The 25,403-nt window shown below is 39.1% G+C and overlaps 1 protein-coding gene across 2 annotated transcripts; it reads left to right on the top strand.

Annotated features, from left to right (window-relative positions):
* Positions 1-179: 179 nt before the first annotated feature.
* LOC149845501 (NAD(P)-binding Rossmann-fold superfamily protein) lies at positions 180-25,403 on the top strand. 2 transcript variants are annotated; one of them, XM_089995795.1, is made up of 12 exons: positions 180-400; positions 524-620; positions 906-970; positions 1,227-1,312; positions 2,097-2,181; positions 2,288-2,358; positions 4,875-5,006; positions 10,548-10,663; positions 10,780-10,903; positions 10,985-11,053; positions 11,373-11,493; positions 25,005-25,403. In XM_089995795.1, exons 1-12 carry the CDS (start codon positions 322-324, stop codon positions 25,139-25,141), a joined length of 1,182 nt encoding a protein of 393 aa, XP_089851921.1. In that variant the 5' UTR covers positions 180-321; the 3' UTR covers positions 25,142-25,403. The 2 variants fall into 2 exon arrangements, with proteins under 2 accessions (XP_089851921.1, XP_089851922.1); XM_089995796.1 differs by lacking the exon at positions 1,227-1,312 and having other exon boundaries at positions 213-400.

Genomic DNA, 25,403 nt, shown 5'->3' with positions numbered 1-25,403 from the left:
TAACACCAGCTTGACTTTAAAAAAACAAAACAAAAAAAAAGGAATCCCAACTTCTCCCAAGTGGAAGTTCAAGGGCTCCATAAAGAAACAAAGTTGTAAAACCGGTTCTGATTATTTCCGAGTCTTGGACCAACATCCGATTCTCCTCCCACAGGCAATTACCTGAGTCGGATCACGAGTCTTCAAAAGATAAAAAAAAAGACGTTTTGCCTGCGTCGAGTTTGGAAATTAAAAGTTTGTGTTCTGTTCTAATCTCACCCCTCTTCCAGTTCTTTATCTCTAGAGAGAGAGAGAGAGAGAGAGAGAGAGAGAGAGAGAGAGATGATGGAAGCTTACTCGAGGCGTGTTGGGTATCTCATGAAGCCTTCCAACACCCTCAAATACCTCTACGCATCTTCAGGTTTTCACTTTTTCTATATCGGTTGCTTGATTTTTGTTGCTCCCCACAAGTTTTCTCTAGGGTTTTTTGATCCAGGGAATTGAAGAAATGGGTGTTTATGATGTTGGGTTTTCTGGGTGTTAGAATGCAGAAACGATCATCCAAGATATGCGTCGACTCTTGCGGTTAAGGGTGTTGGGCATCTTGTTCGCAAAGGCACCGGTGGAAGATCGTCTGTTAGGTAAAATATCCCAATTTCTTAGTTTCTTGTGTTTCCGATTGATTTTCCGTTCGGGTTGTTTGTGCGTGATTTTCTTGGATTTTAGTGGTGGATTGGGTAATTGGATTTCCCAAATTTTGTTTCGAGTGCATTGATTCGAGAAAATTATGCAAATTCTAGCGATTTTGTAGGTAAGGATCGTCCAAGAAAACGTTATTTTTTTTGTAATGTTTGGTGGGTTAGTCATTGTCCGTTATGGGAATTACGTGAATTGGGGATTCTGAAAGGTGAGTCGATTTTTGGCAGTGGAATTATCGCAACTGTGTTTGGAGCGACTGGATTCCTTGGTCGTTATGTCGTGCAACAGCTCGGTATGTGTATACGTTTCTATGGCTATTCGAGTTGCAGGATTCATGTGGATGATGTATAACTCTGATTAATTTTTGTTGTTGTTGTTTGCCATTGTGTATTCTGTTAGTTGGCATTTAAGTAATTTGCAAGAGATAAACTTAATTTTTTGATGTTATTTCATTTTGATTCAACAATACTGGGATTTGGCATCTCAGTGTAATGCTGGTGTTTTTTATTACTTAATGTCCTTGAATGATGGGCCAAAAATATTTGCAGCTAAAATGGGATCACAAGTTTTGGTTCCATTCCGAGGGTCGGATGATTCTCACCGGCATCTCAAACTAATGGGTGATTTGGGTCAGGTACATATGTGGGCATTTTCCATTTTCTACTGCTGTCTCTAAGTTATTCTTCTTATTTGTTATTAGCATGTTCTTTTGCGTGACTATCATGTTAACCTCTAGAAATGTTAGCAACCTCTTCAGGTATTAGGATCCAGGACCGTTGACGATATCTTTGTGTGTGTGTTTTTTTTTTAAATTGTGTATATATGAAACTTGTAAAGCTGTCACTTTGTTGGGAAAAAGAGGTGGACTCCATCTTGAAGGGAATCCCCTTTTTTTTTATGATGATGGAGAACCCTCACCAAGAACCGGGTCACTTAATGGGCCTGTCTCCCTGCTAAGTAAAACTCTCGGTTGAGGACATGACCACCCAGCCTTATGTGCCCCAACCGTGATAAAGCAACGGCAGCCCCCATGTGCCAGCGGGATTCTATCCTGGGCCTTCAGCTTGACACAGGACGCTGACCACATGGGTAACCACCGCGATGGTGAAGGGAATCCCCAGTTTAGTTGATCATCTGAATGAAAATCTTGTCATACAAAGTTAACTCTTTCGCACTTGGTACCAACTTGGTGATCTCATTGTGCCCGAGCAACTAGGCCATTATTTGTGTTACCTTTTTTGTGTAAAAGAATAAGGGTCAACTCAAGTTGCGTAATTGTATGTTTGGATTGTTCTAGCTAATCCTTGAGGCACACTGCATGATACAACTTCTCTGGACTTGGATGCTTCTTAAATATGGTCAAGTGTATAACTTGTTTCATAAGTTTCTTGATACATAAGTTTGCCTACTGCCTGCAGATTGTACCAATGGAATATAATCCACGAGATGAGACCTCAATCAAAGCAGTTATGGCCAAAGCTAATGTTGTTCTGAATCTCATTGGTTGGTATTATCCCCTTGAAAGTATGGTCTGGATATTCCATGTTGTTGCACGTGAGAATTGAAAAAAAAATTGTCTGTCTCATGTTGATGTTTTTGGAGATTGCAGGAAGAGAATATGAGACTCGAAACTATAGTTTTGAGGGAGTGAACCTTGACATGGCTGAACAACTAGCCAAGGTAGGTTCCTGTTTGCATTTCCTTTTTTCATATATAAGTTTTTTTGATGCATCTAATAATGTCCCTGTACTGGAATATTCTGGGCTAGAGCGCAAGTTTATGTAAATCATCATGTGAAGCAGATAAAGTATACTTTTAGGTGTTGGAGCAGTTTGTTTTTCTGAGTTTACAGGCTTAGTTTCTTTCTTATGCATTAAAGAGGTCTTCACAGTTTGTTACTTTGTGCATGGTACAGATGTTCTTATATGTGGTTCCATTAACTACTCAATGTAGGGGGTCACTGTTTCATGGATTGTTCCATGATGTTAACTTGACCACTTTTCTTTCAAGCACATGGCAATATCAATATTGCTATTAGTTATTGAAAGGAAAGAAGAAAGTCTCTTATAAATAAAAGGTGACTTTTGGAGGGTTTGGTATCACACTGGGAATATGCAGTTATGAATTCTTTTTTATAGTATTTATAAGATCTAAATCTTTTAGTCGATGAGAACTTGTTAATATTATTTGATATTGGTCCATGTGAAAAAAATACTCTAATGTGATTGATAAATCACATGGTGCTAGGTGATTTTGAACCTAAGGTCCTTTTCTTTTTAGCCATAATTTCTTCATTTTTTTTGAAAAGGTAGTCATAATCTCCACCAAGTTGAAAAAAGAAACTATATTTGGCAGATTGCTTTCCAGTTTCTACTTTCTCTGGCTAAACACTAGCATTGTGGGTCTTCTCTAACTAAACACTAATCTTGGGAGCCAAGTGAATCAATGGTCAACCTTTGAATTTTTTAACCCAGCTCATTGAGAATCTATGAATCATGAACTGCTCAGGCTTGGGCATGAGCTTTCTTATTAATGCTCAGTCTCCATGAGTGTGTGCGTACAATATACAACTAAAAATGTGTAATTATTTTCAAATATTTGGTGTTATGGAGTAAAGGAGGCTAAAAGAATCAAACCCATGTCTTTTGGATAAGATCCAAACTGTTCAACTGCACTGTCTAACAAGTAATCACCGTATGTGTTATTTTATTTGTGTAAATTCTTATATGATACCACAAGCAAAGCTTAACTGACCCAGTTAGGGCTTTGCTCAATGTTTCTGTTACTGACCTTGGGAAGTGGCTCACGATTAACTCATTGTGCTTATTTTCTTGAGATTGAATGATGTTTCAAAGAGTCTGGTTTGTTAAGTTGTACATATAAGTATATATATTTAGCTATATATACTTATATATGTGTATGTACATATATATACATATAAACATGTGTATATATATATATTATATTGTGTATATTGTTGTAATAGGTAATACCCGTTAGGGGTATTTTGGTCATTTCAGTCATTACAATAGGCTGTGCCCATTAGGGGCTCATTAGTCCTTTTTATTTATTTTTTACTTTTTGTCCTTTTTATATTTAATAAAGGGGCTATTTGGTCAAAGACCAAATAGAGCTGTTGAGAGCTCCCAACGACTCTATTGAGTCTCTCTTGCTTATATAAAGGGGATCTCTCCCCTCTCCCGTACTATGCTTGTCTCAAGCATTTTATGTTCAATGCATTATATATATATATATATATATATATATATATATATATATATATATATATATATATATATATATATATATTCCATTAGTGCCATTGCTTTTGTGTTCTTGTATTGACCCTTAAGTGGTCCTTGGTTGTGCACACTCTTGTGTTTGTAAGCCCATAAGAGGCATCTACTTGTGCCTTTTCTATTTCATTACATGGCTAGCTTATATATTGCCCCTACATGGCTTTGAGGCTCGGACGAGCAAATGAGCTGAGCTTGATCGGCCTACCAAGCTCGATAAGGCTCGGATATATATATATATAAAATATGTTTGCAAAAAAAAATCAACAAGTCATTGTTGCCGTAATGGGTAGGCTGTTGGTTTTTTCTCAAAAGTGTTGAGTTCGAATCCCGTTTTTTACCTTTTCTGCTGTACGTTAATTTAGAGTATTTTTAATATGTATATATTTTTTTCAGTCTCAATGAACAAGATACAAGATTTGGCTTAGTGGTGGGTCACTTGTGAAACATTGAGAGAGATTGGGGTTTGAATCCCACCTTCTCCAAATTTTTTAAAAGATGAAATTTTTTTGGAATGCCATTGAAGCTCAGCTCGGCTCGAGCTCGGAACCGAGCCGAGTCTGGACAATGCCATTCATGCTCGGCTCCGAGCTCGAGCAGAGCTTGGACAGAGACATTTTGAACCAAGCCGAGTTCGAACAGCCGGGGCTTGGCTCGAACTCGGCTCGTGTGCATCCTTAGATGTTACTACCATTGTGCTGGTGCGTTGAATTTTCAACTATGACTCATTATTCTGCATCTTATATTGGGCTGCTGCCTTTACCTCTGAGGCTGTTTCAGGCAGATGTCTAAACTCTAAAGTAGTGATTCTCTACATGTATTCCATTTATAGCTATTCTTCTTAGCAAGTTAACAATTTGACTAACCTGCAAATGTGGAATTGAAATTCTTTATGTGCAGATAGCAAAAGAACATGGTGGCATCATGAGATTTATACAGGTCTCCTGCTTAGGGGCATCTTCATGTTCTCCATCCAGAATGCTGAGAGCCAAAGCAGCTGCAGAAGAAGTTGTCCTGAGAGAGTTACCAGAGGTTGTGCATTTGCTACTTTTGTTTCCTCCTCCACTTTAATTAGGTGTATTTGTCTTGGTAATGTGTTTCAAACATCTGACATGTATGGTTGGATCATTTGTTTATTTAATTTTACTCGTACTCTGCATCATGAAATTCATAAAGGATTGACTAATATACATGGATGAAGTTTTGAATTGGTTTTGAGTTGATATTGGTTAGCTGAAGCTAATTTTGTTAATGTATATCATGTATCATGTGCTTGTTTGTATAATTTAGATGAGTGAATAAATTAGGAATAGCATTCTGTTGTGATTGATGAAAGTTTAGGAAACACTGATAGAGCAGCACTACGTGTTAAAGGGCATGAAGAGATCTAGGATTCGAACTTCTCGATGTAGGGGGTAAATTCTTTAGCTCAACCATGTTATGATGGAATGTGAGTGGTTTTCGTTTGAATAAAAATAAAAACAGATTATGACTTTATGAGCATGTTTGTGTGCCACAGAAAAGGTGGGTTTTCTGTGGAAACACTGGCAATGCAGACGGTGGTTCCTTTTTCTCCATGGAAAGAGGAGCCCATTTTCAACGAGACCCCCCTCTTTCTGTGATAAGCGGCACAGAGTCTCCTTCCGCATTAGACAAACACACCCTATAGTAATATAGAGGAAAAGGCAGAGTTACCAGTCGAGGAAGCGGGAGCGGGAAGCGACACACTTTCAAAATTTTAGGAAGCGGGAAGCGTGGGATGAGTTAGAAGAAAATTACGAACCGTCTCGGAAGCAACCTAGGAAGTGAACCGGAAGCGAGGGGGAAGCAAAAAAAATAAAATTACAAAAAAAAAAAAATTGAAAAAATGGGGAAGCGTGGGGGAAGCGCGCTTCCCTGCACGTTTCGAAAGTGCGGCGTTTCGTGCTTCCAAAACACGCTTCCCCATGTGCCTAGGCGCTTCCGGTAACTCTGGGAAAAGGTGACAAACACACCCTATAGTAATATAGAGGAAAAGGTGACAAAGAGTCGTCAAGAACAACTGCTTGCACACTTGAGTTGCAAAACAGAGAATGAGCTCCAAAACTAGAAGATTGCAATCATGATACGTCGGTCCTTGGCCATCTGCCTTTAAAACAAAGCGGGATATCCACTTTAATCCTCTTCAATGGCGTTGATATTTGTATATCTTGCTTGGGGAACTATGCCATTTCTTTTGGCCAGCAGTACCACCAAGGCAACAGAGGCCACCATCTCCATATAACTTTGTTTTTGCTCATAGGCCTGACCTATGTCACAGGGATTCGGCTAGGAGGGTGCCGCACCCGCGTCGACGCGACTCGACGCGGGTGCGGGTGCCGCACCGGGTGCGGTCAACCCGATCCTGGGTGCGTTGACCGCACCCAGGATCATTAAGGTCCATTTTTTTTTTTAAAAATTGCCCAAATGGGCTTCTCGAATTTTTTTTAAAAAAAAATTATGCTGAGTCAGCTGCTGACAGCAGCTGTCTGTCAGCTGCAGCAGCTGACAGCTGCAAAATAAAAAAAAAACCCTATTCCCCGACCCCCTTTTTATATATATATATATATTACATTTTTGCCCCTGCCGCACCCCCGCACCCGGGTTTTTTGGAAGTGCCGAATCCCCGCACCCGCACCCGCACCCGCACCCGCACCCGCACCCGCGCCCGCACCCGACCCATGTGACATAGGGCCTGACCCATGGCCCTAAAAGCAGGCCCCTGTTACAACTGTTTGGCTGTGCCAATACCTGCAGGCTGCAGTCGTGGCCAACAAAATGAATACATGCTGAAATGCCGACAAAGAGAAAAAACAGAATGGATGTGATATTGACTCTTCAACCTTGAAGCAGAGAGCACTCTAACTACCAAATTGATATCTTCTTCATATTTGAGTTGGGATTGATTTTGTTCAGAATAACTGGCCAATTAGATACTTTTGCTCTCAGCAAAGGGACAAGATTCCAGATTGTCATTTCTGGAAATAACTGAACATCTAAGTCACATGGGTGCGGGTGCGGGGATGCGGCACTTTAAAAAACCTTGGGTGTGGGGGTGGGCAGGGCAAAAATGTACACACACACACATATATATATATATATATAATTTTGAAGTTTTAACAGTTAACAACAGTAACACTATTATATATATATAAGGGAACCTTGACAGTTTCAAGGTTGGCATAGTCAGATAGACCATTTTCTTAGTCAACTATATGTCTTGGACTGGTCAAAACAGGGGTACATTAACCAGGTTATATGAACATATACATGCTTGAGTGATTCAATGTAACTCCATATTTCTAACATTAAACCTTCCGCAGCATGTGTCATTAAATGAGTTATGAAACGAACTGCAGCAGAATTATGACAACGCAACAGAAACTAAAATTGAGTACAAACACATATAAGCATACACCTGTACGAAGAGCAACCAGCAAAAGAACTTGAATGAAGTGAATACCTTGTGTTTCTTGAAACAGGAAAGTGAGCAACTGCACCTTAAAATATTGACAAATCAATAACTTCTGTAACTTGGTAGATCTTATAATCCCTTAGATAATGAATCAATCCCAAAACAAATAAATTAAACCCATTACATGCCCATAACATAGCAACACATTTTAAGCAATGGTTGATAGAACGACTTTTCAAAAAAGATGAAAGCTATGTCACAGGGATTCGGCTAGCAGGGTGCCGCACCCGCGTCGACGCGACGCGGGTGCGGTACCGGGTGCGGTCAACCCGATCCTGGGTGCATTGACCGCACCCAGGATCATTTAGGTCATTTTTTTTTGGATTTTTTTTTTTTTTTAAAAATTGCCCTATGAAATGGGTTGCGGAATTTAAAAAAAAATCTGCTGACAGCTGCTGCTCTTGTTTTATAAAGGGGCACTTTTAAAACCATCTAAAATTGAAGAGCCTTTTCAATCCAGATACTTTTTTTTTTGTAAAGGATTTTCTCTCTCCATAATAAATGATAATGATGGTGGTAGCCTTGCTGGCTATTAGTATTCACTGTTCTCCTGACGAGATGGGTGCTCTAGCTGTAGCCTTGTGTAGACCTCCCTTTTCCACATGTCCAATCCAATAAATTTCTTTTAGCTGTCGTGCAGCTGTATATAAAATGAAATTTGAAGAATCCTATGGTGTGGCAGTGGAGTTGTAGGCCTCATGAAGACTCTCTCTCCCACAAACCACATCAAACCTTGCGCTTATATTTTTTTTCGTGAAGACCAGGGAGTTTCAGACATGATTGAATCATGACAGTCAGCAGAACACAACAGGCTGGGTCGATCGGATTGCCAATCCTTTCGTTTCATCAATTTTGTCCCATTGCCTCAAAGTACACAACAAGCAGAACGTGGGTAACGAGTCTTCAAACAAACACACCAGCAAAAAAAATTGGACCCCCGACCCGCATCGGGGGAACCCCCGGAACCCCTTATATATATTACATTTTTGCCCCTGCCGCACCCCCGCACCCAGGTTTTTTGGATGTGCCGAATCCCCGCACCCGCACCCGCACCCGCACCCGCACCCGCACCCGCACCCGCACCCATGTGACATAGGATGAAAGTAACATTTGACCTTAAGTCATCAAGCATAAGCAACTAATAAAATAGATTGTAAACGAAATAAAAAATCAAGAAGCTCCACAAAACCCATTTTAGCATAGAATCAAAAGCTCCAAAATCAAATAGTCAAAGATCCCCTAAAAATAAATACAAATTTCATTAACTATATACCTCTATAGCATCATTAATTCATCGAAAAAATTCGGAATGCCCAAACCCCCCAAATAACATTATTGACAAAATTTCGGAATGCCCAAAACCCCCAAATAATATTATTGAATTTTTTTTGAAATGTCCAACAAGCCTATTAATAAAAAGTTAAAAACCCTAGATGCTAATGACCCACGTATAATACAATCAGAGAGAAGAGAGACAGTGAGAGTGAGAGACAGCGAGAGTGACGGAGAGAAGAGAGACAGTGAGAGTGACAGAGAGAAGAGTGAGAGTGAGACAGAGAGCAAGTCGGAAGGAGACATACCTGAGAACTGAGGAGGAGCGGCCGGAAGGAGTCGGAGATCGTCGGCATCGGCTTCAGGAGGATTTTTCCCTAATCCTCCTTCTCTCACTCGCTTTTCATCGGGCGAAAGCAAAATTCAGTCTAAAAATTGGACCTAAATGACCCTAGGTGCGTTGACCGCACCCAAGGTCGTGTTGACTGCACCCGGTGCCGCATCCGCGTCGCGTCGATGCGGGTGCAGCACCTGCTTTGCCGAGTCCCTGTGACTTAGCTGAACATCAATGGTTTTGAGATGGTTAAGAGCATTGAAGGAAAGGAGACACTCTATTCTTTCTCAATTTTGTCACATGGGGAGGCTTTTTCCTTTTATTTTGTTTTCTAAGGAGCTTCCATGTCTCCCAATCTGTATTTTGTGAGAGGACAGAGGGGTAGGAGAATGGAAGGTGTATCATAACATGCCACCAGATTGGGATGTACAGTCATGTATACAAATTTAATCATCATTTTTTTATGTGACTGTTAATAGTTAATAAAGGTAAGGGGGCCTAACCCAGTGATTCTCATGGGAAAAAAAACTGAATACCAGCCTCCAAAAAAATCATTGTAGAAAGAAGCAACTGAGAACTCACTTGACAAGCAACTTATCCTGAAAGCTGATTAGAATCTTTAGAAGGGCTCCAGCATGAGATCCATTTAGAGAACAACATCCATTCTTAAAACTCAGCCCCAGTAAAATGTCTTCAAAAGAGGACATTTCCACTTGCTTCAGCTGACCAACAATCCACAGTCCTGCAATCCAGACTCAATGCTAATCTGATAAAGCTAGGAAACAATTCTGCTTAGGGGGTTAAATTGCATCATTGGTCATTCCAGAAAAGTAGATACCCTCAACTCAGCTTAGTATTGACCTGCTAATTTTCTAAGACTCAAAGCCATCCTTCAATATTCCAGATCCGTTCTGTTTCTTGGAAATTATCCAGTTCCATTGCCATCCATTTCATTTTTTCTTGCAAACAAAGGCGCCCAAACCCCATCTTCAAAGTATAAATTCCACCACCATTTTGAGGGTAAGGATCAATATATAAAACCAAACTATGTCAAAAGAAACTAATTTCCACTCTATAAACAAACATAACCCCCTCCCCCTCCCCCTCCCCCTAGCAGAAACATTTCCATTTTAGAGAAATCTTCTGATGATTTAAGTCATCCTTTTCTGTCTTTTTAGGGATTCTAAAGATCAACCTGAGATGGGAAGGGATACTTAATAAGACATGTCAATTCCCGTGATTTGAGAGTGTCAGATGGTTATTTCATCTGCCATGCAGTGTTATCATTTTGCAAGCTCTTCATAGAAGTGAATGCTATAGGTTTCTTCTGCCGTACATTTACTAGCCTAAAAAGATTATCATCTCAAACTGAAACTGTAATGAATGTGACAGCTTTGAAATTTTATACATTTTTTTACATAGTATTTGCCTACCTCTGAGGTGGTCTGAGATGAACCTATGTAAATCATTACAGGCAACAATCATGAAACCAGCTGTTATGATTGGTACTGAAGACCGAATTTTGAATAGGTGGGCACAATTTGTGAAAAAGTGGAGTTTTCTTCCAATCATAGGGAATGGCTCAACAAAGTATGTCATTTAAATCTCTCCAACTGTTGATGCTTTTGATTATGCATGTGTTCCATTTTTTGCTAAAGTATGAAATAACCCTTTCTACTCATGGATGGATAACACATTGAGTTCAGGATCCAACCAGTTTATGTGGTTGATGTTGCTGCTGCAATTGTTGCGGCCTTGAAGGATGATGGTGCTAGCATGGGCAAGGTTTATGAATTGGGCGGTCCTGATATTTTTACTGTACACCAACTGGTAATATTCTGCCAGATTGCTTTTAGCTTGAGGCTATGCAACTTTTATCCCTTGTAAATATGAAAGCTCACTGTTCTGCAGGCTGAACTAATGTATGAGGTTGTTCGTGAATGGCCTCACTATGTTAATGTCCCTTTGCCTATAGCAAGGGTAAGTGCATGTGATCCTCCTTCGTTTTATTGTAGACGTTCCTTTTATCATCTAGTTCAATAGGCTTCTTTGCCTCATTGCATCAAAATGATCTCTTTGGATTCAAAATTTAAAAAATGGTGACTCAGTTGAGGACTTGGGCGTTTCCTCCAGAGTGGAGTTGGGCTTAGTCTTAGCTTCCTTTTATGTTTAACTCCATAGAGTAATTTTTTAGGCTCATTCAGTGCACCATGATAGTGTGTCGATCTCTGTCAGGAGGGTAAGCCAGCTAATGTGTTCTATGCTAATGGTGGTCTTGGATGTTTCTGTGTTTGTGCAGGCTATTGCAACTCCAAGAGAGTTTTTGCTACGGAAAGTTCCATTCCCTCTTCCTAGCCCTGGTATTTTCAATTTGGACCAAATTGAATCTTTTACAGTGGATACAATTGTGTCTGAAAATGGTACGTTAAACGTTTTCTTTTTCTTGTAGCTAATGTTGAACTATTATTGATAATTCTTCAAATGCAATGGTGGAAAAAAGAATGGGTGATAGTGGTGGTCAACCATATGAGAGCAAGATGGGTGGTCTTTGTAAGGAAATGAGAGCCTCCAATAATGTTCTCCAAATCACCAAAGTGGATACACAAAAGAGGCACCAAAATATCAAAACACACAAAGAACCACAAATAAGGCTCACTCACAAAACCCACTCAAAGGGGCACATAAAGAACACTCATAAATGTAAAAAATAATATTTTATTCATGTAGAATCTATGCAAGAAGCATACAAATGAGAGGGGGTTTCAACCCTATATATACACAATGTTGAGAGCTCCAACGACTCTTTTTTACTAACCTTGTGTTGACTAGTCTGACAAGAACTAAAAAATAAAAATAAAAGAACCTAAAAAACCTAACCTATTAGTGAAGCCACCAACTGGTATTCAAAGGTAACATAGGGAAGATTGATAGTGTCATGTAGATACTCGTCTTGTACGAAGTGACAATCAATCTCAATATGTTTGGTACATTCTGTTAGAATCTTCTCTTGAGCCTGTGTTGAGAAAAGAGAAAGGAATAGAAGGAGAGGGGGCTGCAGCTGTCACGATTTCAATAATGAAATCGTGACCTAAAGAATGTATTAATATGTTTGAGTGTACATTGTGGGTCTGGGTCTGGTATAATATCCAGACCCAGAATGAAGTAAAAGTATACAAAGCTATACACAAATGCTATACATAGATGGACTCGGGTCTTGTATGAGATCCAGACCCTTAACACACTTTTTCATCCCTTCTCAAGTTGATCATGATTCTGAACCATGAACAACTTGCCTTTAAGCATCCAAAGGCGATCTTTTGTCAAGCCCTTAGTAAAAATGTCTGCAACTTGTCTTTCAGTGTTAACAAATTCAGGCTCAATCTCTTTTTCGTCAACCTTTGGTCTCACAAAATGTTAGTCAATCTCAATATCCTTAGCGCGACTGTGGTGTATGGGATTGAATGACATATTAAGAGCACTTTGATTGCACACAGCAAAGTAGACGGAGAGATCGCTTCTCCCACTTCAGTTAGTAAATGCCTGACCCATGTGACTTCAGCAGTAGCGACAACCATGAATCTATACTCAGCTTCAATGCTTGATCTAGCAACAACCTTTTGTTTTCTACTACTCCAAGAGACTAGGTTTCTCCCAATAAAAACACAATATCTTGACGTAGACCTTCGCTCATCAGGATCTCCTGCCTAGTCTGCATCACAATATACAGTAAGTTCACGTACATTCTTACCAGACGACTGTGGAGAATATATCAACCCATCTCCAATGGTCCCTTTCAGATATCTGAGTATCCTCTTAATCGCCTCCATATGTCCAATACGTGGTGATTGAGACACTTGATTGACTAAATAAACAATATCAGGTCGAGTAAATGTGAGATACTGCAACATTCCTATTAGACTGTGGTACCTGGTGGGATCCTCATACAGGTCTCCATCATGAGTACTTAATTTTTGGTGGAGCACACTAGGAGTTGCTAAAGGTTTGCAGTCTTTCATACCTGCCTTGCTGAGAACATCTATCATATACTTGTGCTGAGTGAGGGTCAAGTCATGAGCCTGACTATCGACTTCTACGCCAAGAAAATAGCGCAAGGTTTCGAGATCATTCATTTTGAATTTCTATCCTAATAGGTTTTTAACTTCTCTGATATTATCTTTAGAGTTTCCTGTGATAACTATATCATCAACATAAATTAACAATAGAGTGATCACATTCTGACTTCTAAAAATAAATAATGAGTGATCCAGTAGGGAGCGTGAGAACCCATGCTTCTGAATCTCAAGTGAGAAACTGTCAAACCAAGAGCGAGATGCTTGTTTTAGGCCATAAATAGTTCTTTTTAGCCTGCACACATGTGTTTTACAGTTTTACTCTAGCTATCGAGGGGATTGTTCCATGTAGACTTCCTCATTCAAATCCCCGTGAAAAAATGCATTCTTAACATCAAGCTGACTCAACTTCCATCCATGTTCAACGGTCAGGGAAAGAATAATTCGAATCGTTCCTATTCTCACCACTGGACTGAATGTTTCATCATAGTCTTGTCCTGCTTCTTGAGTGAACCCTTTTGCAACTAGTCTCGCCTTGTATCGTTCAATGGTTCCATCTGGTTTATACTTTATTTTGTAGACCCATTTACATCCAACAACATTTTTGTCAGGTGGTCTGGGGACGATTTTCCAGGTACCACATTCATGTAAGGCTTGCATTTCATCATTCATGACTTCTACCCATTTAGTAGAAGTAGTTGTCTGATAGTACATGATAGGTTCATCTTCTTTATTCAGAACAGTTAAAAAGAGCTGAAAGTCCAAGGAGAAGTTGTTATAACTGACCCACCTATCAATAGGATGTCGCATGTGATTGGATCTTCTGACCTCAAGAGTATGAGAGGAAGTAGGTGCAACTGCTGAGGTGTGATTTGAAAGATCTGGCGCTGTTGTTCTCTTTCTAGTATAGCAAATGCCCTTGTATCCAGGGTTACCGGAAGCGCCTAGCTAAAAGGGGAAGCACGCTTCCCCGAAGCGCGCTTCGGAAGCGCGGAACGTCGCGCTTCCGAAGCGTGGGGGGAAGCGTCCCCCTTTTTTGGGAAGCGCGCTTCCCTTTAATGGGGGACGCGTTTCCCTTTAATGGGGGGCACGCTTCCCCCTCGCTTCCCCCACGCCTCTCCTGTTTTTTTCAAATTTTTTGTATTTTTTATTTTTTATTTTTATTTTTTTCGCTTCCCCCTCGCTTTCGAGACACTTCCTATGTCGCTTCTGAGACGCTTCCTAGGTCGCTTTCGAGACACTTCCCGAATCGCTCCTAAGTGGTCCCACGCTTCCCCGCTTCCTAAAATTTTGAAAGTGCCTCGCTTTCCGCTCCCGCTTCCCGTATCGCTTCCCGCTCTCGCTTCCTCAACTGGCAACCATGCTTGTATCTGCCTGGTACGGATGGTATTTCTTTCCCATTCTATAATCCTGATGTGCCAATAGTCTCAGACATTTCTTCTTCTTGTTGCCCACAATCTGGAGAGCAGACTTCATTGGAACCAGCAAAAAGTTCTGAATTCAGCCAAGGATAATAAACTTCGGTGGTGGTAGAGGGCATATCCGCTGTGCCAACTTTGCGATCAAAATTGTGTTCACCAAAGATGACATTTCTTGAGATTCTGATATGTCTGTTGATAGGATCATAACACCTATATCCTTTGTGGACGTCGGCATATCCCACAAATCTACACTTCTGAGCCTTGTCGTGAAACTTGTTTCTTAGGGACCAATCAATATGCACATAACAAACACATCCAAAAGTACGCAAATCATGATAATTAGGATGAGCTCCAAAAAGACAATAATAGGGAGACTTATTTTCTAGAACAACCATAGGCAATCTATTGATCACATGTATGGTGGAATGGAAAGCTTCTGTCCACAGATTAATGGGAAGGTTACTATCATGGAGCATACTCATGACACTTTCAACGTTATGCTTGTGTTTTCGCTGAACAATCCCATTTTGTTGAGGGGTGTGTGGGCAGGACACCCTTCTTCCTATCCCATTATTTTGAAGAAAAGAAATAAAGTCACTAGATGAGAACTCCCCACCTCCATCACATTGGAAGAATTGGATGGATTCAGAGAATTGATTTCTTACTAAGGAAAGAAAGTTTTGAAACAAAAGGAAAACTTCTGACTTATTTTTTATGAAATATATTCAGGTGTATCGAGAGTAGCTATCAACAAAGATTAGGTAGTATATGCTCCCAGATCCAGAGACTACTAGGGCAGGTCCCCATACATCAGAACATATTACCTCAAAAGGCTTTGAAGCTCTCTTATTAATAGAATGGAAAGGCAATACATGACTTTTGCATAAAAAACAACTGGAACACTTCTGGCTTTTCTCATCCACATTGAGACTTTCTTTTGGAATGAGATTATTAGAAACAAGGTTCTCAATAAAATGACTCCCACAATGTCCTAATCGACTATGCCATAAGGAAGACTTATTACATTCAGAAATACTAAAAACATTTGCTGAAGAGAAGGAACCCGACTCTAATGAAGGCTTCGAATCCAGATGAATAGGGCGGACGAGATGACATGGAGCTTCTTCAAAAACATACATATTGCCTCGTCTCTTTCCTTCAGCGAATGTTTCCTTCGTGCGAAGGTCCTTGACATGCACAGAGAAGGGAGTGAATTCGACTGAAGCATAATTGTCATCAACAAGCTTAGAAACAGAGACAATATTTTTCTTGATATTTGGAGCATGAAAGACATCAGTAAGTTCAAGAGTAGAATGTGACATGGGAATGACAGATTTTCTAACATGAGAAATAGGATGGGAGGATCCACCTCCAGTGACAATTTTACTTTTGCCATAATAAGGGATAGGTTTAGAAAGTTTACCTGCATCACCAGCCACGTGAGTTGTTGCCCCTGAGTCAACAAACCACATGCCTTGATCATTCTGCTTTAATTTCAATTCTGACAGGACAGATATTAACAGATCTTTAATCTCTCCATTGTCTCTGATATTAGTGGGCTTTCTTTTTTGTTCTGTCTGTGGAGCCTTTTCTTTATTTTCAGGGTTGTGCCAACAATTCGCCTTGATATGCCCCCTTTTGTTTCCAAGGAAGCAAGTGGGGATGGACCTTTGTCCCTGAGTGATATTTGGAGTGGAAAGCAATCCATGTCCTCCCGTGCCCATTTCGCCCTTGTCCCCCTCGCCCTCGTCCTCGACCATAAGTCACTCCTGTGGCAAGAACTTCTTGGGAATTTGAATGAGCATGTGTTTCTTCAGAAAATCCCTTCAAGGTCATTTCATACTAAATCAATTTAGCTTGCAACTCATCAAAAGTAGGAAGAGTAGGCAAGCACAATAGTGAAGTGACGATCATATTATAGTCGGGTTCCAATCCACTCAGAGTTTGTTGTATCATATCATTGTCACTCACGACACATCCTATAACTGCAAGTTGGTCTGTGATAGTCTTCATCTTGTTGAGATATTCCATGATGGTCATAGAATCTTTTTTTAGTAGCTGAAATTCCCTTTTGAGAAAAACCATCCTCGCCTGTGAAACTTGTGAATACGTCTGAATCAATCTCTCCCAAAGTTGCAGGGTTGTACAATTGTCGGGGAATTGCAACAAGAACCTCTTGAGACAAGGTAGAAGTGATGTAAGCAACCACTGATTGATCTTTCCTTTTCCAGTTGAGATATTTTGCATTTTTGACATACACAATTGAACTTGCCCCTTTATCATCTTTCTCTTCTCTCGTAACAAATTCTAGCGGGACTGGAGTGGTTCTATCCAGGTGGCCTAAGAGACCTTGGCTCCTTATAAAAGGTATGATTTGTCTCTTCCAAATCAAGAAGTTTGAGGTGTTTAATTTTTCGGAAACGAGTTGATTAAGAAAGCTCGAAGAGAGACTCGATTAAGAAGAATAAAAATCCATGGAGGAAGGAAATTCAACAAGTGTTCACAAAGAGCTCAGTCTTCTGCCAGGATAGTTTGTTGATCGCCCTTTTTTTTTTTGCGGCTAAGTAACCTTAAAATTGGCGACCGGGGGCTGTCAGATTAAAAAAAAGGGAATCAGACCTAAGTTTTCCCTTACACTTTTATAAGTTTTGAGATTAACGTAATGACATTTTTTTGTGAACAGAATGTTAATCTAAAAGCACCTTCAGACAGAGCAATGTTAATATCAGTTATAACAACAAGAGAACTGCAAGAGGAGACACTTAAAAAAGGATCAGAATCAGAGGAAAAAAACTGTTGTTACACAGCAAATACGAACAACAAAGAGGACTTAATATCTCAGATCTGACGCAACTTCACCGTCAGATCTGGATACGCAGAGAAGATGCGAAGAGGAGAATATGCAAAAGAAAAACAGATCTGGTGCACCAGATCTGGAAATACCAGGCGAAAGGAAAGGGGAATCATGGGTCGTTTCTGTTTCACATGAATCAACTTTCTGTTTTACGTGAATCAACTTCAGCGATTCTCGTGAAACAAAATTTCCCCTCTTTTTTTTGACACACAGGGGTTGTGTGAACAAGGATTCATGTGGATATCAGGCCCACGTGAGATGTGAATTCACCAGAGAGAAGTTAGAAAAGAGATGAAGAAACGAGAGATAGAAGGAAGTAAAAAAAAAATGAAGGAGAATAGAAGACGAGAGACGAAGGAGTCCTCAAACCTCTGATCGGTCGGTTGCACCTTTCGGAAGCATTCTTCAACCCTTAGATGGATCTCGACTTTGATACCATGTTAGAATCTTCTCTTGAGCCTGTGTTAAGAAAAGAGAAAGGAATAGAAGGAGAGGGGGCTGCGGCTGTCACGATTTCAATAATGAAATCGTGACCTAAAGAATGTATTAATATGTTTGAGTGTACATTGTGGGTCCGGGTCTGGTATAATATCTAGACCCGGAATGAAGTAAAAGTATACAAAGCTATACACAAATGCTATATATAGATGGACTCGGGTCTGGTATGAGATCCTAACCCTAAACACACTTTTTCACATTCGTGAAAGGTCTGATTGTTGGCAATGTAGATGAAACATTTGTTGTCACAACACATTTGTGATGCTCCTGTAATCTGAACTCCCATATCAGTCAACAATCTTATTAGCCAGACCACCTCTATATTGGTTGTAGCCATGACTCGGTATTCTGCTTTAGTCGAAGAGAGGAAGGCCTTCTATTGCTTCTTACATTACCATGAGATCAATCATTTTCCTAAGAAAACACAAAAACTCATAGTTGAGTGTCGGTTATTGGGATCATCTCCCCAGTCAACATCAGTATAAATAGTTAAATCTAAAGATAAAGAAGCAAATAAGAAAATGCCTCGATAAATGAAATTCTTAATATATCTAATAATGTGCAAAAATCGCTCTCATATGAACAGAAATGGGAGCATGCTAAAACTGGCTAGCTATGTGAACTACATGCACGATATCAGGTCTCATAATCGAAAGATATGACAATGCCCCATTAAGCTGTCTGGATGGTGTCGAATTTTCAAGTGGTTCTCCATTATCAATTCTCATCTTAGCATTGACAGCTTCAGGACTGTTAGCTTTCTTGTCATATGAGATTCTAGACCTGACAACAATATCTAAAGAAAATTTAGATTGATTCCATAAATAACCTATAGAAGAATAAGCAACTTCAATGCCAAGAAAATATTTTAAAAATTCTAAGTCAATCATTTCAAAATGAGTGTTGAGAAGTTTCTTAATATGTTCAACTCCCTGTTTGTCCTCTCCAATGATAATCATGTCATCTACGTAGAGGAGAAAAATAATCATACCTGCACAAGAAATCTTAACAAACAAAGTTGTGTCAATCAGACAAGATTGAAATCCAGTATCAAGAATCACTTGACTAAACCTCTCATACCACGCCTTCGATGCTTGTTTAAGACCATAGAGGGATTTATCCAAACGAAGAGCTTTTCCTTTGGGAATAGTTATACCAAGTGATGCTTTCATATAAACTTCTTCAGCCAATTTTCCATTAAAAAATGCACTCCTTACGTCCAACTGATATATAGGTCATCTTCTCACAAAGGTCAGCCTACGAAGGTCCTAACTGTGGCCATTCTAGAAACTGGGGCAAAAGTTTCTTTATAATCTATTCCATATTTTTGGGAATATCTCTTGGAAACTAATTTAGTTTTGTATCTTTCAAGAGTTACATCACTCTTGTATACCCATCTACAACCTATAGATTTCTTTCCTGCGGAAATGTCTTAAATAGTCCAGGTATTTGCTCTTTCTAAGGCGTCTAACTCTATCCTTATGGCTTCTACCTATTCAAAATGTTCTTTTGCTTGAGCTTAAGTTAAGGGTTCTATATATATGAATGTATTAATGCATTGTAGGCTTGGTTCTTAAGAGAAAATGAGTCATAGGAAACAAATTTTTTAGGAGGTTTTGATACTCTAAATGTCCTTCTAGTTTGTATTTCTATCTAGTTTTCATTATCGGTATATCTTTCAAGTGTGCATGGACATTTAGAATCACTACGCCTGAAATATTGTATACAACTTTGATGCTTATGGGATTGCTCTTCCCTAATTTCATTATCACGAGATTGGTCTTTACTCACTGTACCATCTCTAAGTTCCTGATGTTCATCAAGATCAACATCACAATCGTTATCTTTTGGAATTAGATCCAACAAAAAAATTACTTAGTTATTTCCTTAGATTTTTCAATTTAAAAAAAAAAATCCTTTTCTAAGGGCACATTTCTCGAAACATATAACTTTTTATTTTTAAAATCAAAGCATCTACAACCTTTTTTATTATTTTCATATCCCAAAAAATACACAAGGAATAGCACAGGGAGAAAGTTCATTATTCTTATCAGTAAAAACAAAACATTTACAGCAAAAAGCTCTCAATCTAAAATAATCAGGAATTAGTTTGAAAAGTTTTCAATTGGTGACACATTTTTTAAAGAAGATGGCATTTTGTTAATGAGATAAACCAAGTCAATGTGGCTTCAGCCTAAAAATCTTTAAGTACTTGATTTACAATATGCAAGGTTGTTGTTTCTATAATATGCTTATGTTTTCTTTCAACAAAACCATTTTGTTGTGGAGTGTAAGTACAAGACTTTTGATCTGGGATACCATTTAAATCTAGGTAATATTTAAATTCTTTTAATAAAAATTCTCTCCTTGAAACAACGCGAAAGATATAAATATCATCTTTGAATTTATTTTTGACCAAGTTGTGAAATATTTGAAAATGTAAGAAAAATTCAGATTTATGTTTAAGGAAATAAATCCAAGTATGTCTAGAAAAATCATAAAAATAAATTACATAATACCCAAATTCATCCTTAGATATAACAGGCGTTGGGCCTTAAACATTCAAATATATTAACTCAAGCGGTCGATACGAAACAAAGGTTCTTTCTTGAAATGATAATCTTTTCATTTTTCCAAAAATACAATCTTCACATATAAAGCTTCAGAATTACAAAAGTTTTCCACCTTTGGAAAATACTAAATGTTTGATATATTAAGATGACCAAGCCTTTTATGCTATAAATCCAAATCTAATTTATGAACATTACAACAAAAAGTATTCTTGGGTATTTTCAAAAAATCCATGTAGGACAAGCCTCCTTCTGGTCTTCTCCAATCAACTTCCTTGACTGGCGATCCTGCACCCGATAACCACGAGAGGAGAAGAAAATGTTATACCTATGGTCAGATAATTGAGAAACAAATAAAAAATTTAAATTTAATTTAAGAATATATCTAATTTTTTTTAAACTTTGAGAAATATTTTTGAAATTCTCTGCTCTTTTTATCTCAAGAGATGTCCCATCGACAATTAACACATTTGACCTACTTGAGTTACGACATTTGGATAAAATATCACCATTTGGTGTCATATAAAAAGTGGCACCTGAGTCAAGAATCTAAAGAGATTTACCGGGATCGAAGAAGACAAAGGAAGAAATCGCAGCTCTAGTTGATGATGATGCTCCTTTGAATAGAGGTTGAAGAGCCTCCACTAGTTGTGTCAAGGACATGTTCTCAATAGATGAATCTTATGTGGTTTAGACATCACTAGACTCTTGTAGAGATCCAATCGAGGCAACCTTCTTCTCATAAGGCCTTTTCAACTTAGGACAATAGGTTTTGACGTGGTCCGATTCATAACAATAATAACAAATATTTTTTTTCTTTTCATACTCTGTCTTGTTTTTTATAATGCTCATTGTTTGGCCTTTCATTGTGTGGTGGGTTGTAGGTATGAACATAGTTTTTCGGCCTAGATAGGCTAGAACCTATGTCACATGGGTGCGGGTGTGGCGTAATTTCAAAAATTTTAGACACGGGGACTCGACTATATATATATATATAACAATACATTAATAATAAGATTGTAAATTTTAAAGCAAAAATTAAAAAGTAATTCTTAACAACAAAACTTAACAAAATATAACGCAAACACATATCCGACGCAGGGGGAGCCCCCTACCGGAACACATATCCGACGCAGGGAGAGCCCCCTTCCGGAAAATATATATGAGGCAGGGGATCCCCCTGCCAGAAAATAAAATATGGCAGGGGCCTCCGCCCCCTGTCGGAAAACAAGAACGAGGCAGGCGGCGGAGCCCCCTACAGGAACACATATCCGACGCAGGGGGGAGCCCCCTGCCGGAAAATATATCTGAGGCAGGGGATCCCCCTGCTAGAAAATAAAATATGGTAGGGGCCTCCGCCCCCTGCCGGAAAACAAGAACGAGGCAGGGGGCGGAGCCCCCTACCGGAACACATATCCGACGCAGAGGGGAGCCACCTACCAGAAAATATATATGAGGCAGGGGATCCCCCTGTCGAAAAACAAAATATGACAGGGGCCTACGCCCTCTGCCAGAAAATAAACTGAGGCAGGGGAGGAGCCCCCTACCGGAACACATATCCGACGCAGGGGGAGCCCCCTGCCGAAAAATAAAATATGGCAGGGGCCTCCGCCCCCTGCCGAAAAATAAACTGAGGTAGGGTCCGATGCAGGGGGCAGCCCCCTGCCGGAAAACACGAACGAGGTAGGCGGAGCCCCCTGCCAGACGAAGAGGAAGAAGAACGGAAGAGGGAAGGCATACTTGAGATTGAGAGGATCGGTGGCTTGGGGAGAGGGTGGTTGGCGTCGCCTGTGGCTACGGTCGCCTTTTGAGTCGCTGGCGAGACTAAAGAGGATGAGGACTGTCGGACGGTTGGGGGAGAGGGAAGGATCGACAAGGAGGGGTTTGTCGTAAGCCCCTCCCCCTGTCGTAAGCCCATTTTAGGGTTCAGCCCTGACACCGATTTGAAATTCATTTTGGATCCGGTTCGGGTTCGGATCTGAACCCGACCCAATTCCAAAATGAATTTCAAATATGAACATTTATAGACTCGGTCGAAGTTGACCGAGTCTATAAAGTGGATGGACTCGGCGCAGGTGCGTTGACCGAGTCTGATTCCTGTTGACCGAGTTTGCCCCGTGTCCGAAGTTGCACCTGTGTCGGGGCGTGTCGACGCGGGTGCGTCGGCCCCCTAGCCGAGTCCGTGTGACATAGGGTAGAATCGAGTCATCGTCATTCTTTAAAGTCTTCTTAAGCCTATTTTCCTTCATGCTTAGCTCTCCAATCGTGTCTTCAGTAGAAGGAACTTTCTCTCTGAAGAGGAGAGCTGATTTTGTGGATTCAAATTCCGGTCTTAGGCCATTCACAAATTAATAGAAGTGCTCCGCATCTTTTTGTTTTTGGCGAAATTCTGTATCTTAGAAACAATGTCATCTAGGTTCAAAAAGAGAAGGTTGGATAATTCACTAAAATATTTTCTAATGCTTCTTCACCCTTGAGTCATAGTACAAATTTTATCTTGTCAATTGTTCACATGTGCAATATCTTTAAGGGAATACATTTTTTTAAGATATTCTCAAGCTTTATTTGCATGTTCAAACTTTGTAAGACTTGAGTATTTTTTATATCAACACTACTAATGAGCCAAGGCATTATCTTGGCATGTCTCATCCTTTATTATTTCAAATTTTTCTCATACGTAGCTAAGGCTTTGGATTTTTCATCCTTCGGAAGAGGAACTTTCATGTCTTTTTTTACTTTGGTGAGAACTAATTTGGGCTTTAGATCGAATCCATCCACTAATCCCCACAACCCTTTGCCTCAAATATGGTGCTTCAAGATTGCAAACCATGTTACATAGAGTCATTAAGTTTCATTGGCACAATGGTGACACTTTCTTTGTCATCTATTATACAAGAGTGAGAAAGAGAATATATATATATATATATATATATATATATATATATATATATAGAGAGAGAGAGAGAGAGAGAGAGAGAGAGAGAGAGAGAGAGAGAGAGCACGATCACTCATCCACAAGATTTGTAGAAGCAACATTGATCAAGCACCACCAAAAGACCCCAAAAACACTTGGATTTTAATTTTCAAGTGTGCAACCACGATTCCACGAACATCAACAAGAAGTTTGGAAGGAAATGAGAGCCTCCTACAATGTCCTCCAAATCACCAAAGTGGATACACAAAAGCGTCACCAAAATATCAAAATGAATACACAAAGAACCACAAATAGGCTCACTCACAAAACCCACTCAAAGGGGCGCATAAAGAACACTCACAAATGTAAAAAATAATATTTTATTCATGTAGAATCCATGCAAAAAGCATACAAATGAGAGGGGGTTTCAACCCTATATATACACACAATGTTGAGAGCTCCAACTACTCTTTTTGACTAGTCAAGCTTGTGTTGACTAGTCCAACAAGAACTAAAAAATAAAAATAAAAGAAACTAAAAAACCTAACCTAATTATATATATATATATATATAGCGAGAGAGAGAGACATATATGTATACATATGTATATATGTATACATATGTATATATGTACATAATACACATACATACATATATATATATATACACACTATATGGATATACATTTTAACAGTATTGTTGGTGCTTCGCATTCAGCAAGTCTGTGCTGATTGTCGATCACCATTTCGTTTAGACGGTGATGGAAATTATAGTGGTAGTGGTGACAGTGAAACTGGTGATGGCTGATCATTGTCAGCATCAATGTTGTAATTATTGTGTCAGAAGGGCTAGCGATATGGGTGTTTCATACCATATTGTATCGTATCGTAAGATGCAGAAAAAAACTCATTTAAAAATTACAAATATATATATATAAAGTTAGAAAAATGTAGAAAAAATTATAAAATGAAAGTAACAATTATCAAATATAAAAACTATAATTATGATGTTATAACAATGTATCCATTACATATATCAAAAGAGTCTGAAATTAAACATTGAAAGGTGAAAAAAAGAAAGTAATATGTTATTTCATAGGCATTAAAACAATGAAATTTCAGTGTCTTTCATTAACTAGTTTCACTAATTACAATAAGCTCAAAGGTTGAATAATGCGTGCTCTTCCATAATAATACTTCTCTTCTTTCTTGTCTTTACAAATCACAATAAATTAAGAACTTTTTACTTTTTTGTTCCCATAGCTTATGAAATAAGTGAATAGGACTCTACTGAAGCCTTATTTATGTAAAAAGTTATCACTAAAAGTGAAAAAGGATCCAAAATAAATAACTTTAAAATTTTCAACATTCATATCTTTGTGATACAGTTCAATATGGGCTGATACATTAAATTTTTTTATTCAAGAGGGTATATCATATCACATGGGCTAGCGATACTACAATACACTGTATCGTACCATATTTATAACATTGGTCAGCATTTTTTGGGGGGGGGGGGTTATTTTTTCCTATCTTTGTTATCATCCTTCTTTGGCATGTTGTGCACCTTTCATTCCATAATGTATTTAATTCTGCTATCTGCAGCATTAACATTTCAAGACCTCGGGATTGTGCCCCACAAACTGAAGGGCTATCCAGTCGAGTTTCTCACTTGCTACCGTAAGAATGGGCCATCGTTTGGTGCTACAATCAGTGAAAGAGTTACTGGACCCGAGTTTTAGTCTTTGAACTGCTTTTCTGTGGAGCTGTTTCACAGTAGCTGTTGACATGTTTCCAAGTACCTTTTCCGATCTGCTGACATGGCCTGCTGCTTGATCTGAACTTATTCATTCCACAATTTAATGTTGCCTTTGATTACTGACGATATCATTCCATGTTTTGTTTCGCTTTTACGGAATGGATTCAATCAAGTTATTCGTATCTATGATCAGGTATGCAGAATGGTATGAGGTGAATAAAAGATACAGGAGACACTTTATTTCA

This window comes from Nuphar pumila, chromosome 2 (genome assembly GCF_984573655.1).
Source record: "Nuphar pumila chromosome 2, dmNupPumi1.hap1.1, whole genome shotgun sequence".
NCBI classification, from domain to species: domain Eukaryota; kingdom Viridiplantae; phylum Streptophyta; class Magnoliopsida; order Nymphaeales; family Nymphaeaceae; genus Nuphar; species Nuphar pumila.
The sequence above is the reverse complement of the archived record's forward strand: the minus strand, read 5'-3'. Positions and strand labels throughout refer to the sequence as shown.

Bases quoted from the DNA above. Each gene is read 5' to 3' on its own strand.
- LOC149845501 (XM_089995795.1), top strand. From the start codon at position 322: ATGATGGAAGCTTACTCGAGGCGTGTTGGGTATCTCATGAAGCCTTCC. The intron at 401-523 runs GTTTTCACTTTT...TCTGGGTGTTAG, and splicing joins ATACCTCTACGCATCTTCAG to AATGCAGAAACGATCATCCA. The intron at 971-1,226 runs GTATGTGTATAC...AAATATTTGCAG, and splicing joins TTATGTCGTGCAACAGCTCG to CTAAAATGGGATCACAAGTT.